The sequence below is a fragment of the Saimiri boliviensis genome, chromosome 17 (assembly GCF_048565385.1).
Source record: "Saimiri boliviensis isolate mSaiBol1 chromosome 17, mSaiBol1.pri, whole genome shotgun sequence".
Taxonomy (NCBI): Eukaryota; Metazoa; Chordata; class Mammalia; order Primates; family Cebidae; genus Saimiri; species Saimiri boliviensis.
Window position 1 is genome coordinate 28,251,808 of NC_133465.1, and position 20,834 is coordinate 28,272,641.

Below are 20,834 nucleotides of genomic sequence, written 5' to 3' on the forward strand. Positions count from 1 at the left end.
AAAAAAAAAAAGACTTTCCTAGAGGGCATAAAAGACCAGAATAAATGAAGAGATATTCCTGGATGAGAGAATGCAATATCGTAAAGAAGCCAATTTCCTTCACTTAATGCACAAATTTGACTTCAGACATGATCTCCAGCAGGATTTGTAATAGAGCTTGACAAAGAGGCTGTTCTGGAAGTGAAAATATGTAAGAATAACAACCAAAAAAAAGGTGTTAAAAAAAAAAACAAACGAAGAAGGATGAGGGAGCCTTTCCCTATCAGATATCAAACTATAAAGCAAGAGTAACTGAAACTATGGTTTTGGCTTAAATTAGGTAGACAAACAGATCAATATAACAGACCAGAGTCTAGAAAGAGACTTGCATTTATAAGGCAAGTTAGCTCACAATAAAGGTAAAATTTCAAATCGATTGAGAAAGGAGGACTATTCAACAGCAGGAACTCAAAGCGCTGACCATATTGAGGAAGGAAGAATGCCAGAATCTACTCCCACCGAAAGCAAAAATAGGCTTCAGGTGGATCAAAGAGCTAAGCATAAATACTTTTTTTGTCAAAAGTATCTGAAAACTGTATAGAGGAGGAGGACGCCTGGAAGTAGAGAAGGCACAAAAGGACACAAAATGTAAATGGCATAAAAGGATTGATAAGTGATGACATCAGAATTAACATTCTGTGTAATAAAACACTCCCAAAACAAGATTAAAACACAAGCAAAATGCATAAAGATTGATAATCAGGATATACAGAGATTTCAACCCGGTACAGTGGCTCCTGCTTGTAATCCCAGCACTCTGGGAGGTCCAGGTGGGCAGATCACCTGAGCTCAGGAGTTCAAGGCCAGCCTGGGCAACATAGCAAAACCCTGTCTCTACTGAAAAAGAAACCCCAAAATTACTTGGACATGGTGGCATGTGCCTGTGGTGCCAGCTACTTGGGGGTCTGAAGGATCGCTTGAGCCTGGGAGGCAGAGGTTGCAGTGAGCGGAGATTGTGGCATTGCACTCCAGCCCGGGCAACAGAGTGAGACTGTCTCAAAAACAAACAAACAAACATACAAACAATCGAAAAACAGAATACAGAGATTTCTTATAACTCAATAAGGAAACAACAAACAACCCTATGGAAATGGGCAAAGAATGTGAATAGAGAATTCACATTCCAGTGAATAGATAAGAGCAGAAATCCAGAGGGTGTGGGAAGATATGAAAAAGACAGCCTGCCTCCCTAGGAAGCAGGGCAACACAGAGGACAGCAGCAAAGGGGTTCCTCCCCTCAGGCTGCCCAGCCAGAGACCAGCAGGTGGATGGCCAGCTTCCGGGGCTGGCGAAGGCCCTGGAGTAAAGAGCACTCTCATATATGGCTTGGGTGATATGAACGGTACAGGCTTTGTGGAAGAAAATTTTATCTGTATCTATCAAAAAACAAAATCTACATACCCTTTGACACAGCAATTCCACTTCCAGATATCTACTCCTAGAAATACTTAGACACACACTCAAGGAACATGGATAAGGATGCTTGCCGGGGGTGCTGTCCTGGGAGGAGAGCTCAGCCTGAGCCCTGCAGCCACTGGGCGAACATGGGGCCATCATGAAGGGTGAGGTTTGGGCAATGATAGAGGGTACAGGGCCCCCAGGAAGCTCAGCCCAGGTCCTTCTCCTTTGGGCTGGAGTAGAGGGAGGCAGGGAAGCTTCCTGGAGGAGGTGGCACCTAAGTAAATTTGTATTTTTAGTTTCTTGTTTTTTGAGACAGAGTCTTGCTCTGTCGCTCAGGCTGGTGTGCAGTGGTGCAATCTTGGCTCACTACAACCTCTGCCTCCCGAGTTCAAGCAATTCTCCTACCTCAGCTTCCTGAGTAGCTGGGATTACAGGTGCGTGCCACCATGCCCAGCTAATTTCTTTTTGTATTTTTATTAAAGACGGGGTTTCACCTTGGTGGTCAGACTGGTCTCGAACTCCTGACCTCATGATCCACCTCGGCCTCCCAAACTGCTGAGATTACAGCATGAGCCACTGCGCCTGATGGTTTCTGTTTTTGTTTTAAGAGAAGGGGTCTCATTATATTGTCCAGGCTGGTCTCAAACCCCTGGGCTCAAGAAATCCTCCCACTCAGCCTCCCAAAGTGCTGGGATTATGGGCGTGAGCCCGCAGGCCTGTAATCTCAGTCTTAAAAAATGAGTCTTAAAAAAAGGAGTAGACCTTAGCTCCTGACAAGAAAGCGGAAAGGATATCCTAGGAGAACGGCAAAATTCGTGCAAAGGCTGGGAGGCAAGAGAGAACATGGCCTTCTCAGAAAACGGGCAGCGGTGGCCTGGTGTGGTGGCTCACACCTGTAATCCCAGCACTTTGGGAAGCTGAGGCGGGTGAATCATGAGGTCAGGAGATCGAGACCATCCTGGCCATAGTGAAACCCTGTCTCTACTAAAATATAAAAACTTAGCCGGGTGTGGTGGCATGCGCCTGTAGTCCCTACTCAGGAGCTACTCTGTAGCTACTCAGGAGGCTGAGGCAGGAGAATCACTTGAACCCGGGAGACGGAGGTTGCAGTGAGCCGAGATCATGCCACAGCACTCCCAAGACTCCGTCTCAAAAAAAAAAAAAAAAAAACAACAGGGAGCAGTTTGGCCTCACCAGTTTTAGGTGTGAGACGAGCCATGGTGAGAGATGAGGCTGGAGCAGTGGGTAGGAGCCGATGCTGGTTTTTATCCAGGTAAAGACGGGTCCCAGGAGTAGGGTGACAAATCAGAGCAGCAACTTAGGGACAGCCTGGCAAACTGGGATGGGGATGTGGAGAGAGGAAGGCCGGGGACAGGAGGATGCCCAGTCAGTGGGTGGCCGTGGCTGCAATGGGCAGGGGAGGCGGGGGTGAGTGGGGAACGGAGGACTCGAGGCAGCTGTGCGAGGGGCGCTGAGGATGACTCTGGGTTGGAGGCGACGGACATCTCTTGCTGGCGTGGTGGCCACACAGGAGGGGCAGGTGGCCAGACGCCCTCTCCATTTAATGGGGTTCCCTGTTAATCCACCATAGGGTGGACGACCAGGGCCCAGGGCCTTACAGCACTTGTAGGATTAGGATTCACATCACCACCTGCCGAGGGGCAACCACCGGCCCCTAGCAACCATCCCATTGCCTTCAGCACCCAAGGGTGGGGCTCTCCACATATTTCCTTGTCCCCTTGAGAGGGGAGACCCCCTAGCTTCCTTCAATTTCATCTCCTCCCTCCCCCACTTCCAGATGGGAAGGAGGGTGAAGAAGAAAAAAATAAAATAAAATACCAAAGAGCTGGAAAAATGACTCCCTCTTTAGTTCCCAGCGTCTCTGCTATCTGTTAACCTTGAAAGAGCTGCAAATGAATGCTATCCCCTCCGGCTGGGGCCCGGCACTGGGTCACGCCCCCACTTCTCCACGGACCAGGCTCCCTCCTGGAAACACCTCTGCCAACAAACAGCCTGTTGCTTTTGCCGTGTCTCTGTAAGCCCCCTTCCCTGCTGGTCCCCGCTCACACTGCATGTAAACTAGCAAATCAATGAAGCCAAAAGATTGTAAGGTCGAACGTCCAACAAACGGACAATGACATAGTTCTGCCTCAGTTTCCCCTTTATTGTTGTAAGTCTATAAAAGGGAAGAGAAGCTGCAGCTCAGAGAGCTCGGTGAATGAGGCTGTAGCCCCCCGCAGCTCCTGGCTGAATAAAACGCCACTTCCGTCTTCTTCAATGTTCGAGAGGTTTGTTCCCCACCGCTCCTGCTTCACCGTCCCTATGGGGGCCCCTACAGCATGTAGACTGAGGGCTGATGGGCAGCCTGAGCAGGACCGTCTCAGAGGGACTCCCAGGGCTATTCCAGGGACCCTATGCTGGGACCCAGGGACCCTGGGGAGTCCTTGAGGACACACCTAGCATTCCCTTTGACCAGAAGCAAATTTCCCTGGATCAGGAAACTCAACAGCCTGCCCAACAGTTGGGGTTCCCAAGCCTCAAAGTGTCCCTATGCCAGGGTCCCTCAAGCTCTGGGGATGCAGGTGGAGCCACATGCAGTAAGGTCAGGAACTGGTGCATCCAGGCATCAACTGCCCGGGATAGACTTGCACAGGCAGCCTCAGGGCTCCTGTCTGATGCCTAATGCGGGGGGGAGGGGGGTTCTTGGGGCCTGGGAGGGGGACAAAAAGGACAGGGTGCTCTCAGGGGCCAGGTGGCAGCTGCTCGCCTGCCAGACAGCAATCAAGCATTCGCTGCTTTGACTACGACCCACATCCGGTGGTGACGACAAGCTTCATCTCCCAACATACACACACGGCACAGGGGTCACTCATCTCCGTCCCATCTGTGTGCCATCCCCACAGCCCCTCAAATCGTGCCTCAGGTGTGCATTCCCGCTGGGAAACCTGCTTAGTGAGCCAGGCACCCACTTCTTCTCTGTCTCAGGCTGACCCCTAGGGGACAATTAAGACACAGCAGGGTGCCGAGGGCAGGCCTGAGACATTCAGACCTGCACAGCTCGGCCCACTCTCTGTGGTCTTGACCCTGCTATGACAGGAGCCTGAGCCAGGAAGGGGACTCACTCACCACCCGTCACTGCAGAAGCTGTCCGTCCCGCAGGCTGGCCTTTGGACGGTGCCCCTGCCTCCTCCTCCCAACAAGCAGGAGCCCATCGTAGGGAACGGAGCCCAGATCAACCAAGTGGCTCCAGTGAATGTAACGAACAAGGCTGTCACTGTGTCCCCCACCACCGCCATCTCACTAGGCTCTGGCCAACCAAGCCGGGCCAGACCTCCATGGAGGGCAGAAAAAAGTTCACCCATGAGACGCTTAAAATCCAAAGCAACGAACACCTATAGGATCGCAAAGTCCCAAGAAGAAATGAGGAGAAGCACCAGGCTTGCTGAGATAGGCTGTCGTGGTCTTTCTTTCTGCTTTCCTGTAACCTCTAGACTTTGGAGGAAAACAGTATCAGTTTACAAAAAAGAGTACCTGGGTGGAATCCAGCTCTTCCACATCCCCTGCTCACCTTTTCTCCACGTGCCATCTTTTCCGGGGGCGTGGATGGCAGAACATGGGAGGTCTCAAAAGCAGCCAAAGACTACAGGGAACAGGCCATCCCCCCCAGCCCCCACCCCACGCCTGAGCTCCACTCTACCCTCCAGTTACCGGGGTAGGGCTTTACTTTGACATAATTTTGCAACACCAGCATCCAAGGGTAAACGGAAAAATGCACACGGTAACTTCAGCACCATTTTCTTAACATGCATCTCCAAGACAGCAGCAGGCAGTGAGGAATTCGCACGTATCAGGGGTCTGTTAGTTCCCACTGAACTTTCACAGCAGACCCTCCAGACTGGAACGGCAGGCCCTGTTTTACAGCTGAGGACATGGAGGCTCAGAGGGGTTTAGAGGAACGTGCCCGGGTTGCGTGGCCTGTCCTGGGTGGCCCACGTGGGTACGGACCCAGTCCTGCACACCTCTGCACCCTGCTTCCTGCTTAGCAATCCAGGAAGAGGCCCCTCCACAGATGGGGCACTCAGTATTTGTCCCATGGTGGGGGTCCTCTGCCCTAATCCCGGTTCCATTAGCTGGCTCCAAACACATATTCAACCCCCGCGTGCTGGACCCATGAAGACAGACCTGGAGCCATCACTGCTGGCGTGGGCACAGGCCTGGAGCCATCACTGCTGGCATGGGCACGGGCCTGGAGCCTGGTATCTTCAGGCATCCCTGCAGGCTCTTGCTCTGAGCACAGCAGCCTGAGGTCCAGCCACCTGACCCCCAGCCTGAGGGCCCCGGCCCTCAGTTGGTGCCTGGCTTTGGTCTCTGCCACCATGGAGTCCTTAGCACTGTGTCCCTCTCTATGGACTGTCCTTCCTCCAGTCCGGCCCAGGGAACCCAACCCTGACCCCATGACCCAGCTGGATTCCAAGAGGCCCACCGTCGGCCAAAGCGGCCTCTGGGTCCTGGATCTCCCTCAGCTATAAACATGCTCACGCTCTGGGGTCCGGATGAGGCACCCATCAGAGCTAGAGAAAAGGTTAGGGGGTTAGACTAGATGAGAAGTCCAAATCACCCTCTTCTAGTTCTGGGTGTTGCCACCAGGAGGGACCTCGGCGGGTGTCAACTGTGCACCTTAAACTGTTTCTCTGCAGGATGAAGTGACACTGTTTGGAAAACTAGCTCAAAGTTTTATAAGAAACACCCGCTAGGCAATGACAACAGTAAAAGAGAGGTCTTTGTCCCGCTTCCTGGTACAGAGCTTCAGGATGGGGCTGGTCACCAGAAAGACCGAGCACACAATGAGGTGGAACTTCCTCACGGCACCATCCCACCTACCCCCAGCCTCCAGGGAGAGGAGAGAGGCTGAAGATGGGGTCGGAAAAACTTTTTTGGAGACGCGTGTGGCTGTGTCTCCTAGGCTGGCTGGAGTGCAGTGGCACAGGCACAACTCACTGAAATCTCAAACTGCTGGGCTCAATGCCCCTCCCACCTCAGTCTCCCCAGTAGCTGGGACTACAGGTGTGCACCACCACATCCAGCTAATTTTTAATTTTTTTTGTATAGATGGGGTCTCACCATCTTGCCCAGGCTGGTCTCAAACTCCTGAGCTCAAGCTGTCCTTCTGCCTCAGCCTCCCAAAGTGCTGGGTTACCAGTATACAGCCACCATGCCAGGCTTACAAATTGTTGAACAATGAGATGCAGAGAGCCTGGGTGCTGGCAGCACAGTGATATGCTGGAGGCAGTGCCCCTAAGTGAAGGTGTGGGTGCTCTGCACCCTGCTCCCCATACCCTGTCCTGTACATCTCTTCCATGGGGCTATTCCTGAGTTGTATCCTTTGTAATATGCTGATCATCATAAGTATAACCATTTCCTGGGTGTTTCGAGTGAATTACCCAGCCTGAGGGAGGTGGTCTTGGGATCCCTGTGTTTGTAGTGGGCCAGGAAGACCTGCAGCTGGCGTGGGAGGTGGGGCAGTCTCATGAGGTTGACCTTGACTCGTGGAGCCTGTGCTAACTCTGGGTAGTTAGTGGCAGGTGAAACTGATTGCTGGACAACAGTTAGTGTCAGAGAATTGGGGAATCGTTGTTGTTTGAAATAAACAAACAGGAACTGTTCAGCTCACAGAGCGATGGTGCAGGAGAAAAGGAAACAATTCCAGTCCTGCCTGCCCTTGACTTGTCACTTTTCGTGTCTGTAACTGATTTCTCCTCTGTGCTACAGATGGGGGATAAAGTTGATGGGTGAGGACCCCCAGCTGTTACTCACTCTGCTGGGGCTTCCCAAGGGGCCCCAGGCCTCCTGTTTAAATAACTATTTCTTGACTTTGATGCTCAAGAAGGGTCCTGAGAGGGAGGTTCTGGGTCCTCCAAGATACTGAAAATGGAGCAAAGGCAAGACCAAGAAGGAGGAAGTAGAGCCATGGAGGACCCCGAGGTCGCCCAAGCCTTACCTGCTCCACGCAGTCCGGGATCTCCGGCGCGCAGGGCAGTGTCCCCGCACTCTCCACCGACAGCACATCCTTCAGAAGTTCCTCACACCCTGCGCAGACAGGCACACGAACGGTGAAGGGTCAGACCTCAGCCTTGCATGGCTGTTCTGCTTCTGACTAACGGGCATGGGGCGGGAAGGGCTGAGGTGCGGGCCTGAGGCTTCAGGAGGCCAGCTGAGCACTGGAAGGCAGGGCTGGAGCCCAGGCGGTGTGGAACGCGGCTCTGGGCACTGTGGAGGGGGCTGTGACAGGCCCTTGCTCTCTGGGATTGACTCCCACACACAGAGGGCAGGCTGGGCCACAGGAGGGCAGGAGGCCTTCCTGGGGGAGGAGACCTAAGGCAGTGCTGCCCGCCTGGCTTGCAGGGACTCCAAACACACCCGTCCCTCTGAGGCTGGGTGCCCCCCACGTCCTGCAGACCCTGGGACGTCCAGGACAGGGCTGCCCGCAGGACAACTCCAGTTCCTGCTGACTCTGTACACGTCTGGCCTTGCTCCTGGGTGCCCCAGCAAATGCCCCAAGGTTGTTCTGAACCCGGGAGGGGGACCTGGCAAAGCGCCAGGCATAGGCACACGGAGGGTGCAGCCTGCAGTGGCCCACTGTCCACCGAATCCTTCCCGGGCGCCTTCTGCGTTCCGCGCCCCCTGCGCTGTGCATCCGTTTCCCTTCTCCCCTCACATCCCTGCATCCTTCCGCCCTCCCTGGACTCACAGGCACCCCACAGAAAACGGCCCACCTTGATCTGAGCCACAGACAGGAAGCCACGGCTTCCTTCACAGATAACCAGACACGCTGGGACTCCAGAAGTGACTGCATTCTCTACGCAGCTAGTGGGGAGGCCTTAGCAAGCCCACCCAGCTGGTGACCTGTGCCACTGTCTCAGATTTTTTTCTTTCTTGAGATAGCGTCTTACTCTGTCACCCAGGCTAGAGTGAAGTGGCGTGCACTCAGCTCACTGCAACCTCGACTTCCTGGGCTCAGGTGATCCTCCTGCCTCAGCCTCCCAAGTAGCTGGGACCACAGGTACACACCAGCATGCCCAGCTAATCTTTTGTATTTTTTGTAGAGATGGAGTTTTGCCATGTTGGCCAGGCTGGTCTTGAACTCCTGGACTCAAGCGATCGCTCGCCTCAGCCTCCCAAATTGCTGGGATTACAAGTGTGAGTCCCCATGCTCAGCCCCCACTGTCTCAGATAAACAGCTTAGTGGTAAGTGAGTGGCCATATTCTAATTCCTGCAAGTTTCTCACATAGGCCTTTTAATTTGGGACAAGACAGAGGGATTTATATTGTCCCCCTTAAAGCTGGAAGGGGGAGCAGGGAAGAAAGGCAGGAATTAGGAATAATTAAGAAGAGAGGGCAGGGCACGGAGGCTGATGCCTATAATCCCAGTACTTTGGGAGGCTGAGGCAGGAGGATCACTTGATCTCAGGAGTTCAAGACTAACATGGGCAATGTGACAAAATTCCATCTCTACTTAAAATACAAAAAACAGCCAGACATGGTGGTGTACCTCCTGTAGTCCCAGCTACTAGAAGGCTGAGGCAGGAGGATTGCTTGAGCCCAGGAGGTAGAGGCTGCAGGGAGCCATGATAGTGCCACTGCACTCCAGTAGCCTTGGCGACAGAGCCAGATCCTGTCTCAAAGGAAAAAGAAAAAGGGAGGCGGGAGGCGGGAGGCGGGAGGACACAAAAGCAGCTCAGAGGGAGGCGGCGGTCAGGTGACCAGCACTCTGTCTAGGTTTGCCTGGGACTGCCCTGGTATTAAAACTGGAGTCCCTCCCACATCCCAGGAGACTCCTTGGGTTTGATCACCCCAGAGCGGAAGAGACAGGAAGAGGCCAGAAAAGCAGGGAGGGAGGCTTTCTCCAGAGGCAGGCAGACAAGGGGAAGGGCAGAAGTGACTTCCACAGGTGACACCACAGCCCCCACGGCTGGGGCAACTGCATCCTTCCCTTCTGTCCCCCAGGGAGCCAGGGCAGAGCCTCCTTCCGGCCCATCCTGGGCTCTGGGACCCCTCCGGGGAGGAATCCAGGCTGGGACCCCAGTCACAGCAGCTTCCCCAGCTGGGCAGGACCTGAGAGCGCCTGGGAGAGCGCAGAAGACCTCACCTTTCATGGCGAACACCCCCCGGCAAAAGTCCTTGAAGTTGATTCTCCCCAGGTCGTTGGGATCCAAATATTTCACAAGTTTTTCCACCTGTGGGAAGGAAGCAGGGACAGGTGTGAGGCGCCCAAGGATCCCCTGAGGACTCAGGGAGCTGGGATGGGGAGGCTGGGAGTAGAGGAGGGACACCATGTCTCCGCCCAGTCCTCTCCCCCTCACCCTGGGGTCAGCATCAGCTGTGGAGCCACATTATTCTCCTCACTGCGACAGACAACTGGGGTGAGAAAAAGCAGAGCCAACACCGGCTCCTCCCCCAGCACACGGCTTCAGGGGCCAAACCGGCTTCCCACAGAGGCCGCACACCAAAAGCCAAGGCTCTGCCCATGTTTTAAAATTGGTTTCTTTTCTTTTTTTGAAGATGGGGTTTCACCATGATGGCCAGGCTGGTCTTGAACTCCTGACCTCAGGTGATCCACCCACCTGGGCCTCCCAAAGTGCTAGGATTGCAGCCGTGAGCCACTGCGCCCAGCTAAAATTGGTTTCTTTCACACGAAACGAACACAAACTCATTGCAAAAGACCTGGAAACCCCACCGTTTCTCATGTTCTATTTCTTGTTCTAGGCACTGGCTAGATGGGGAAAACTCACTAAGCTGGACGCTTGTGGCTATTGCACTTTTCTGTTCGATTTGTATCTTGCATGTCAATAAACGGTGCTAAATGAATAAGGAAGTAAGTTTCCCCCTGGCAGAGTCAGCCATCCCTGAGGTTGGGGAGTTTCTCTCCCATGTAACAAGTACAACAGAAACAGTTTTCCATGCTGCTTGGTGTGTACCACCCTCATTGTTAGTGGCTGTAACATATTCTGCCCAGTGGATTCATCATGATTTACCTAACCATCCCTAATAGTTGGGCATTTTGGTTATTTCCAGCTTTTTGCTTTTACAACTCGTCTTTTGGGGTTCTGGCAGCTGTGTGGATGACCCATCAACCCCGGCCTCTCAGATCCTTAATTTTCTTGTTGCCTCATATCCCACTTCAGGGGCCAAGTCCCTTGTTCAACCCAGTCATCACCCCTCCAATACCACCCACCTGAATGTCCTACTCCCTGACCCCATCTTCCCTTGCTGCCACTGCAGCGTTGCTCAACATCACTGGGTCTGCTCCCTGTCACTCACATCCAGTCCACGCACCTACTGCATCCCACAGCTCCCTCATTTTCCACACCACCCCAGGGACCCCACTGGTCATAGCCATCATCCTCTATCTCCTGGACCTCATGCAAGTCTAACTGGATCAAGTTATCCACTCCTCTGCTGAAAACCTTCCAGTATCATTCCACCACACTTAGGATGAAAATCCCAACTCCACAACATGGCCCACGAGGCCCCGTGTGATCTGACCCCCTCCACTCCCTCTCCTCCCATGCTCTTCATCACTCACCGTACTCTAGCCACACTAGCTTTTGGCCAGCTCCTCAAGCAAACCACCACATTCTTCTCTGCCACAGGGCCTTTGCACATGCTATTCTCGGTATCTTGAATAGCTGTCCTCCCCATTCATCATCTGGCAATGTCTGTCCATCCTTCAGTTCTCCCTTTGTACCTCTATTAAATGTCCCTCCCCCAGACAGGCCTGTCCTGACCACCCCCATCCAATCAGGGCCCACCCTGCTGCTACCCTGTCTTGTAGCACCCCTTTTTTTTTTTTTTTTTTTTGAGACGGAGTTTCGCTCTTGTTACCCAGGCTGGAGTGCAATGGCGCGATCTCGGGTCACCGCAACCTCCGCCTCCCGGGTTCAGACAATTCTCCTGCCTCAGTCTCCTGAGTAGCTAGAATTACAGGCACATGCCACCATGCCCAGCTAATTTTTTGTATTTTTAGTAGAGACAGGGTTTCACCATGTTGACCAGGATGGTCTCGATCTCTTGACCTCGTGATCCACCCGCCTCGGCCTCCCAAAGTGCTGGGATTACAGGCTTGAGCCACCGCGCCCGGCCAACATCCTATACTTTCCCTTCAAACTATTTGTTATAACTTGCTATCATTAGCTAAAAAGAGATTGACATGGAGGTCAAAGGAAATAGCGTTTATTTGGGAAAGAAAAAATTGCAATCCAGGTAACTGGATCAGGACAGCCCAGAAGAGCATCCCAGGAGGGAAGTGCAGGAGAAAATGCTTTTTTTTTTTTTTTGAGATGGAGTCTCGCTCTCTTGCCCAGGCTTTGAGTACAGTGGCGTGATCTCAGCTTACTGCAATCTCCACGAGCTTCGATTACAGGTGGGCGCCACCAGGCCTGGCTAACTTTTGTATTTTTAGTAGACAGGAGGTTTCACTCTGTTGACCAGGCTGGTCTCCAACTCCTGACCTCAGGTGATACACCCACCTCGGCCTTCCAAAGTGCTTGGATTACAGGTGCCAGCCATCACACCCGGCCAGGAGAGGATTTTTTACGTGGGATTTCCACAAAAAGTTGTTTTCAGAGGCAGCTCACTGGCTGGGAAGAAATCCTAAATTGCAAAGCCTTTCTGCCTGGTTAGCTAATTAGGGTACTCCCAGCTGAGAAGTGTTGGAGCTGGCAGATCGTGACTTCAGTTGTGTATCCAAGTCTATTGGGATAGGGTGTGTTTTGAACTGCAGCCGGCGTAAATGCAGTCTTCCTGCCACCTCTCTGTCTCACTGCAGAAAGCCTTAGCCTTAGTGACTCCATTTTCTTTCATATAGTTGTATGCTTGTGTGATAATTTGAATAATTTATATCTTCTCTCTACAAAGGAAGCTCTGTAAGGGCAAGGGCCTGTCTGTTCTGATCACCACTACATACCTGGTTGCTTACACCATGACTGGTACATGGTAGAGGCTTCATAATCTTTGCTGACTAAATGAATATAAATGGTTGTATAAAACATCTACTTTTTTTTTTTTTTTTTTTTTGAGACAGAGTCTTACTCTGTCACCAGGCTGGAGTGCAATAGTGTGATTACAGCTCACTTCAACCTCCGCCTCCCAGGTTCTAGCGCTTCTCCTGCCTCAGCCTCCCAAATAGCTGCTACTACAGGCACACGCCATCACGCCCAGCTAAATTTTGTAGTTTTAGTAGAGACGGAGTCTCGCGATGTTGGCCAGGATGGTCTCGAGCTCTCAACCTCGTGATCTGCCTGCCTCAGCCTCTCAAAGTGCTGGGATTATAGGAGTGAATCGCCATGCCCAGCCCCTATCTATCTTCTTAAGGCTCTTGATAACAGTTGCCAAATTGTCTTCTGTAAAGGTGTCTCAATTTAGTCTTCAATCAGAGGGACAGACTTCAAACTTGCCAGCCCTGGTTATTTTTCCCTTGTTTTTAGTAATGGTCAATTTTGTAAGAAGGATCTTTTGTAATTAATTGGAGCCATTTTTTTCCCCTTGAAATTTCCAACACATGCATTTCAGCTTCTTGACATTTCTTCCAGAAGCTGCTTGTTTTCTTTTATTAAAAGACTTTTTTTTTTTTTTTTCCAGGCGCATGGCCCAGGACTTTGGGAGGCCAAGGCGGGTGGATCACTGGAGGTCAGGAGTTGAGACCAGCCTGGCCAACATGGCAAAAACCCCATCTCTACTAAAAATACAAAAATTAGCTGAGTGTGGTGGTAGGCGCCTGGAATCCCAGCTACTTGGTAGGCTGAGGCAAGAAAATCACTTGAACCCAGGAGGTGGAGGTTTCAGTAAGCCAAGATGGCACCACTGCACTCCAGCCTGGGCAACAGAGGGAGATTGAGGGAGAGCGAGATTTATTATTCTAAAAAGATAATTTGGCTGGGTGTGGTGGCTCACACCTGTGATCCCAGCACTTTGAAAGGTCAAGGCAGGCAGATCACCTGAGGTCAGAAGTTTGAGACCAGCCTGGGCAACATGTCAAAACCCCATCTCTACTAAAACAAAAAATTAGTGGGACATGGTGGCGCATGCCTGTAATCCCAGTTACTTGGGAGGCTGAGGCAGGAGAATTGCTCGTACCTGGGAGGCAGAGGTTGCAGTGAGCTGAGATCGCGTTACTGCACTCCGACATGGGTGACAGAGCAATGGTCTGTCTCAAAAAATAATAATTGACTGGGCATGGTGGGTCACACCTGTAATCTCAGCACTTGGGGAGGCTGAGGTGGGTGGATCACCTGAGGTCAGGAGTTCAAGACCAGCCTGGTCAACGTGATGAAACTCTGTCTCTACTAAAAATACAAAAATTAGCCAGCTGTGGTGGCGTGCACCTGTAGTCCCAGCTACTTGGGAGGCTGAGGCAAGAGAATTGCTTGAACTCGGGAGGCAGAGGTTGCAGTGATCCGAGATTGTGCCACTGCACTCCAGCCTGGGTGACAAGAGTGAAACTACGTCTCCAATAATAATAATATATGTATATTTTAGAGCCAGGTCCCCACGCTGTTGCCCAGTCTGGAGTGCAGTGCATGATCACAGATCACTGCAGCCTCAAATGCCCGGACCCAAGGGACCCGCCCACCTCAGCCTCCCAGTACCTGAGACTACAGGTGCACCACCACGCTTGGCTCAGAAGCCCGCTTCTAAATCTGAAACTGCTTCTACAACTTAGTGGCAGCCCTCCCACAGCACCCCTGCATTCATTCATGTATTCACATATTCATTCGTGCATTCATTCACTTATTCAACAAGTGATGACTGAGCACCTCTTACATGCCGAGCACTCTGTCAGGGGCTGATGGTGGTAGCTGCTGGTTCCGCTGGCTAGCCACACATACACAATAGCACATACACTTGCGTACACGCTTACACTCCTCATCAGGCACCTTGCCGATCCCCCTAATAACTGCCATTAGTATCTATAGCACAGCCAGGCCAGGATGAGTTCTTTCCAGGATCCGCTCAGGCTGGGCTGCAGATGATGGATCTGAGGGCACCCGGGACCTGCAGAGCACAGCGTGCAGGAAGCAGTCCGTCAACTGTTGTGAGTGTTCACGCTGTTACGGGCAGACTTGCCAGCACACCACACCAAAGCCAAACCACGCTGGGGATTCATCTATTCATGGGGACCATGTTTTTCTTGCATGCCCACAGCATGGCAGCTGCAGCAGCGGTCTGAAGCCCTGGTCACTGCTGCTGGCCTGGCACCATGGGGCTGTGCCCAGTGGGCTTTGGAAGGCGGCACTGGACAAAGAGGGCCCCCACCCTAACCACCTTCTCCCTGCCTGGAACTTGGTGGCTCTGTGTTCACTTCTTGATTCTAGCTGACCCTGCTTTTCCACTCTGGTGTCATCTGGGCTGAGGGAGGGGCAGAGGGCCATGCAACATCCTGTCTGTGAAGCCCCCTGAACCTGGTGCCTAGTGGGCTCTCAAGAAAGACCTGCAAAATTTCAGTGAAGGAGGCTCTTTGATAGCCTCCTCAGCACTGCAGCTGCCCCTCCCCCAAGCCGTGCCAGCCTCTGACACTGCCAGGCAATGACGTGGCTTCTGAGAATAGCGATGCCCAGATGCCACCTGCAGGGCTGCAGGGGAGCCCACCCACCATCCCGCTGGCATTCCACCTCCTCTCCTCCTGCCCTTGCATTGCTGGCATTATAGGGGGTATGTGAATGTGGGCATGGGCCGGGGTACCCTCTACCCCCTAGCCTCCCATGTTCACACCTACAGTCCTCTCCAAGTTCAGGGATCTGCCTTCGTCATTTCTGAAGCAAGTCAAGGGTGGAGTCTGCCACAGAGTGCCAACTGACTGAGGAGAACCCTGACCTCGGGTCCACCTAAGAGGCAGCAGCGCATGGATCTGGATTCTGTAATCCTTGCGTCCACCACTCCCTGAGGCTGGGGGACTCTGGTGGGGCGAGCTGTCCATTCCTCTGCAGCAAAAGCCTCCCTAGGATGGAGGTGAGGGTGGGGTCGTTTGATGACAGGCAGAGAGATGGGGTACTGGGGGGCAGATGGGGTACTGAGGGCCATAGCATGGCCCCCAGAGCACCCCGAGCCATGGTCCAGGCTTCAACCGGGGCCACGCCACAGGCTGTGACTTCTCAGCAGCTGCTCCCACAGGGCTCTTCAAAGAATGGCAGCCCCAGAGTAGTGGTCACAAAAGTGGCAGGCCAGCCGGGTGCTGTGGCTCACACCTGTAATTCCAGCACTTCAGAAGGCCAAGGCAGGTCGGTCACCTGAGGTCACGAGTTGGAGACCAGCTTGGCCAACAGGGCGAAACCCCATCTCTACTAAAAATACAAAAATTAGCCAGACGTAGTGGCAGGAGCTTGTAATCCCAGCTACTCAGGGAGGCTAAGGCAGGAAAATTGTTTGAACCAAAGAGGTGGAGGTTGCAGTGAGCCGAGATCTTGCCACTGCACTCCAGCCTGGGCAACAGAGCAAGATTCCATCTCAAAAAAAAAAAAAAAAGGACCAGGCACACTGATGTTCTGCCCTTTAGAAAAACAAGTGTGAAATTATTAGAATAATAGTAATAGTAATAATGCTGGTTATTACCAATACATACCATTGCCACAGGCTCAATGAGTTTTGAAATAAATAACAGCATCATTTATGTGGAGAGGTAATGAGAATTCTTGGAGTCCATGGAGGGTGCATAGAGTCTCATTTAATCCTCACAGCAACCTTAACCTTAACAGTAGCTATTATTATAGTCCCCCATTTTAAGTTGAGGCTTAAATATCTTTTTTTTTTTTTTTTTTTTTTTTGAGACGGAGTTTCGCTCTTGTTACCCAGGCTGGACTGCAATGGCGCGATCTCGGCTCACCGCAACCTCCGCCTCCTGGGTTCAGGCAATTCTCCTGCCTCAGCCTCCTGAGTAGCTGGGATTACAGGCACGCGCCACCATGCCCAGATAATTTTTTGTATCTTTAGTAGAGACCGGGTTTCACCATGTTGACCAGGATGGTCTCGATCTCTTGACCTCGTGATCCACCCGCCTCGGCCTCCCAAAGTGCTGGGATTACAGGCTTGAGCCACCGCGCCCGGCTGAGGCTTAAATATCTAAATGTCTTAAGCTCTCTGAGCCTGACTCAGAGAGCTTAAGACATTTAGATAAAGTCACTGCAGTGGTAACTCTTTTTTTTTTTTTTTTTTTTTAAGACGGGGTTTCACCATGTTGGCCAGGCTAGTCTTGAACTCCTGACTTCAGGTGATCCACCCACCTCGGCCTCCCAAAGTGCTAGGATTACAGGCATGAGCCACCGTGCCCGGCTTTTTTTATTTTTTATTTTTTTTTAGACAGAGTCTCGCTCTCCTGCCAGGCTGGAGTGCAGTGGTGTGATCTTGGCTCACTGCAACTTCTGCCTCCTGGGTTCAAGCAATTCTCTGCCTCAGCCTCCAAAGTAGCTGGGATTACAGGCGCACACCACCATGCCCAGCTAATTTTTTGGTTTCTTTTGTATTTTTAGTAGAGGCAGGTTTCACTATATTGGCCAGGCTGGTCTTGAACTCCTGAAAACATGATCCACCCACCTTGGCCTCCCAAAGTGCTGGGATTACAGGCTTAGGCCACTGTGCCCCACTTTTTACCCCACTTTTTTTTTTTTAACATTTACAATGTTTGCCCAGCTGTAGTGGTAACTCTTGAACCTGGCCAGGTCTTACTGACCCCCGACAGTCAGCCACTGCTCCCTGCTGCCTTCCTGGGCCAGCGGCTCTCACCAGGCTGTCTGCACAGAAGTGCTGTTTTCATCCCTGGGCGCCCTGATATCAAAGAAGCTTTACCCACATGGTGGGGACCCCTGGCCTTTGATCACAAAGAATCTCCAGCTTCCTGGACATCGGGTGACCTTTGCTACAGACAGTTCTTCTGCCAGACACATTGCATTGACCCAGCCTGTCATTTCACGGTTGGTGACGCCAGGTTCCAGGGAGGGGAGGGGGACTTGCTCGAGGTCATACGGGGAGTACAGCAAATAGCCACCCCATGTGAGCTTCGTGGGGAGCCTGAGCCCCAGGCAGGGAGCTGGGGGGCCGCGCCCCACCCAGGGGCACACATCATGTGTGGCTGGGCAGCCCTGGGCTTCCCGCTCTGGCTCCCGGGCCTTGAGAGACAGGCTCACCAGGGCTGGCAGGCGCTGCAGGAGCAGCTGTGGTCGCTGAAGCACACACAGCTGGGCCCCAGCTTGCTGCCAGGGAAACTGGTTGTTCACTGGCAGTAAAACACTGATCTTTCCTTTTTGGGGCCAATTACCAGGCTTCCCCTTCTATTTCTGTTGCCTTTCTCTTCAGGCTGATTCTTTTCCCTGACTCAGTCCCCTGGGTCACATCTCTTCTAGCTCAGACCAGATGATGTTAAAAAGCTTCGCAGCCGCTGCTGTCTGATTGATTACCAGCCAGATACTCCCTAAGCCCGGGCCCAGCCACCCGAGCCTCCCTAATTTCAAGGTCTGAAGGCCAGATGGACTCAAGCAAGCCATTTGCCTTCTGAAATCTCAGCTGCCTCATCTGAGGAAGGGAGATAAGCCGGCTTATCTTGCCACTGTGAAGCTGTCTACACGGCAAGGTGTCTAATAAACATTAGCCATTACCCACAGGAATCAAAGCCAATGCTTAGTGAGCCTTCCTTTGCACCAGGCACCATCAGGGGCACTCTATCCATATGAATTTGTATAATCCTCGCACCCACCTGGGAAGTAGATACTATTATTATTCCCATTTTACAGGTGAGGAAACTGAGACATAGAAAGGCAAAGTCATTCAGAGTTAAGGTCTCACTGTTCATAGGAGACGACTGAAAACAAGACGCCTGGTTCCAGAGTTCATGTTCTTAGCCAGTAATTATTATTTCTGCTAAAATAATTGCAATTATGGCTGGACATGGTGGCTTATGCCTATAATCCCAGCACTTTAGGAGGCCAAGGCAGGTGGATCACGAGGTCAAGAGATCGAGACCATCCTAGCCAACATGGTGAAACCCCATCTCTACTAAGAATACAAAAAATAGCAAGACTCTGTCTTAAAAAAAAAAAATTGCAATCACTATTATTATGCTGACAGGTTTAGGGGCTTGCTCTGACCAGAGAAAGAATAAATCTGTATTCTGCTCTCTTTTCACCTAGAAAAACTGGCATTGGTATAGACAAGTCTTGCTTAAGAACTTAAGTATCAAAAGAAAAATTAGGCCAGGCACAGTGGCTCACACCTGTAATCCCAGCACTCTGGTAGGCCAAGGTGGGCAGATCACTTGAGGTCAGGAGTTCAAGACCAGCCTGGCCAACATGGTGAAACCCCATCTCTACTAAAAATACAAAAATTAGGCCGGGTGTGGTGGTGTGAGCCTGTAATCCCAGCTACTCGGGAGGCTGAGGTGGAAGAATTGCTTGAACCTGGGAGGCAGAGGCTGAAGTGAGCTGACATAGTACCACTGCACTCCAGGCTGGGTGACAGAGTGACACTCCATCTCAAAAAAAAAAAAAAAAAAAAAAAGTCCAGGCACAGTGGGTCTTGTCTGTAATCCCAACACTTTGGGAGGCTGAACCAGGTGGATCACAAGATCAGGAGTTCAAGACCAGCCTGAACACGATGGTGAAAACTTGTCTCTAATAAACACACAAAAATTAGCCGAATGTGGTGTCGGATGCCTGTAATCCCAGCTACTTGGGAGGCTGAGTCAGAGAATTGCTTGAACCCGGGTGGCAGGGATTATAGTGAGCCAAGATTGTGCCACCATACTCCAGCCTGGGCGATAGAGCAAGACTCCATCTCAAAAAAACAAAATAGCCAGGGATGGTGGTGTATGCCTGTAGTCTCAGCTACTGGGGAGGCTGAGGCAGAAGAAATACTTGAACCCAGGAGATAGGAGGTTGCAATGAGCCAAGGTCGTGACTCCATCTCAAAAGAAAAAAAAAAGGAAAAATAAATTTTGATACACTGTGCCACTAAATAATAAAGATAAGAGCAGAGGACAGGCACAGTGGCTCACGCCTGTACGCCTAGCACTTTGGGAAGCCAAGGAAGGCAGGTCACAAGGTCAGGCATTTCAGACCAGCTGGCCAATATGGTGGAACCCTGTCTCTACGAAAAATACAAAAACCTAGCCGGGCGTGGTGGTGAGCTAAGATTTGGGCTACTGCACTCCAGCCTGGGCAATAGACAAGACTTCATCTCAAAAAAACAACAACAACAACAACAAAGAGCAGAAATTAATAAAATTAAGACTGGTAGAAAAAAATCAACAAAACCCAAATCTGTTTTTTTTTTTTTGAAATTAACAAAAATGATGCATTTCTAACCAGAATGACAGAGAGAGAGAAGATAAAAATTACCCATATCAAAAATGAGACTGGGCACAGTGGCTCACACATGTAATCCCAGCACTTTGGGAGGCCAGGATGGGAGGATTACTTGACACCAGGCATTCAAGATCAGCCTGGGCAACATAGAAAGATCCTATCTCTACAAAAGATTAAAAAAAAAAAAATTAGCCGAGCATGATGGCAGATGCCTCTGGTTCCAGCTACTGGGGTTGGCTGAGGCAAGAGGATTGCTTGAGCTAGGGAGGTCAAGGCTACAGACAGCTTTGACTGCACCACTACATTCCAGCCTGGATGATAGAGTGTGACCTTGTCTGAAAAAAAAAAAGAAAGAAAGAAAAAGAAAACAGATATCACTACAGTCTTACATTCTTTAAAAGGCTAATAAGGAAACAGTAGGAACACTTCTACACACATAGTTTCTATAACTTAGATGAACTAGTGGACCAATTCTTTGAAAAACACAAAGTACCAAAGCTCATGCAAGAAGAAACAGATAATCTGAACAGTCCTTGAGCTATTAAAGAAATTAATTTCCACCAGGTACCATGGCTCACACCTGTAATCCTAGCACTTTGGGAGGCTGAGGCAGGTGGATCACCTGAAGTCGGGAGTTGGAGACCAGCCTGATCAACATGGAGAAACCTCATCTCTACTAAAAACACATAATTAGCCAGGCATGGTGGAGCATGCCTATAATCCCAGGTACTCTGGAGGCTGAGGCAGGAGAATCGCTTGAAGCCGGGAGGTGGAGGTTGTGGTGAGCAGAGATCACATCATTGCACTCTAGCCTGGGCAACAAAGGTGAAACTCAGTCTTAAAACATAATTATTATTAATTTCTTAATTTATACCCTTCCAAAAAGAAAAATCTCAGGCCCAGATAATTCCGCTAAGTACTTAAGGAAAATATACATGAATTCTACACAACCTCTTCCAGAGAATACATGAGACACTTCCCAACTCATTTTATGGGGCCAGTAATATACCCTGATACCCAAATCAAACAAAAGCTATATAAGAAAACTAC

At 51.1% G+C, this 20,834-nt stretch overlaps 1 protein-coding gene across 1 annotated transcript in view; it reads right to left on the reverse strand.

The window, feature by feature from the left end:
• The window catches only part of RAB11FIP4 (RAB11 family interacting protein 4), a 135,876-nt gene that overhangs the window by 90,358 nt on the left and 24,684 nt on the right, over positions 1–20,834 (reverse strand). Inside the window, exons 2-3 of the mRNA XM_010342141.3 lie at positions 9,587–9,674; positions 7,439–7,527 (exon numbers count right to left, since the gene is read on the reverse strand). Of these exons, the coding sequence (XP_010340443.2) occupies positions 7,439–7,527; positions 9,587–9,674 (177 nt within the window). The remainder of the gene's footprint in view (positions 1–7,438; positions 7,528–9,586; positions 9,675–20,834) is intronic.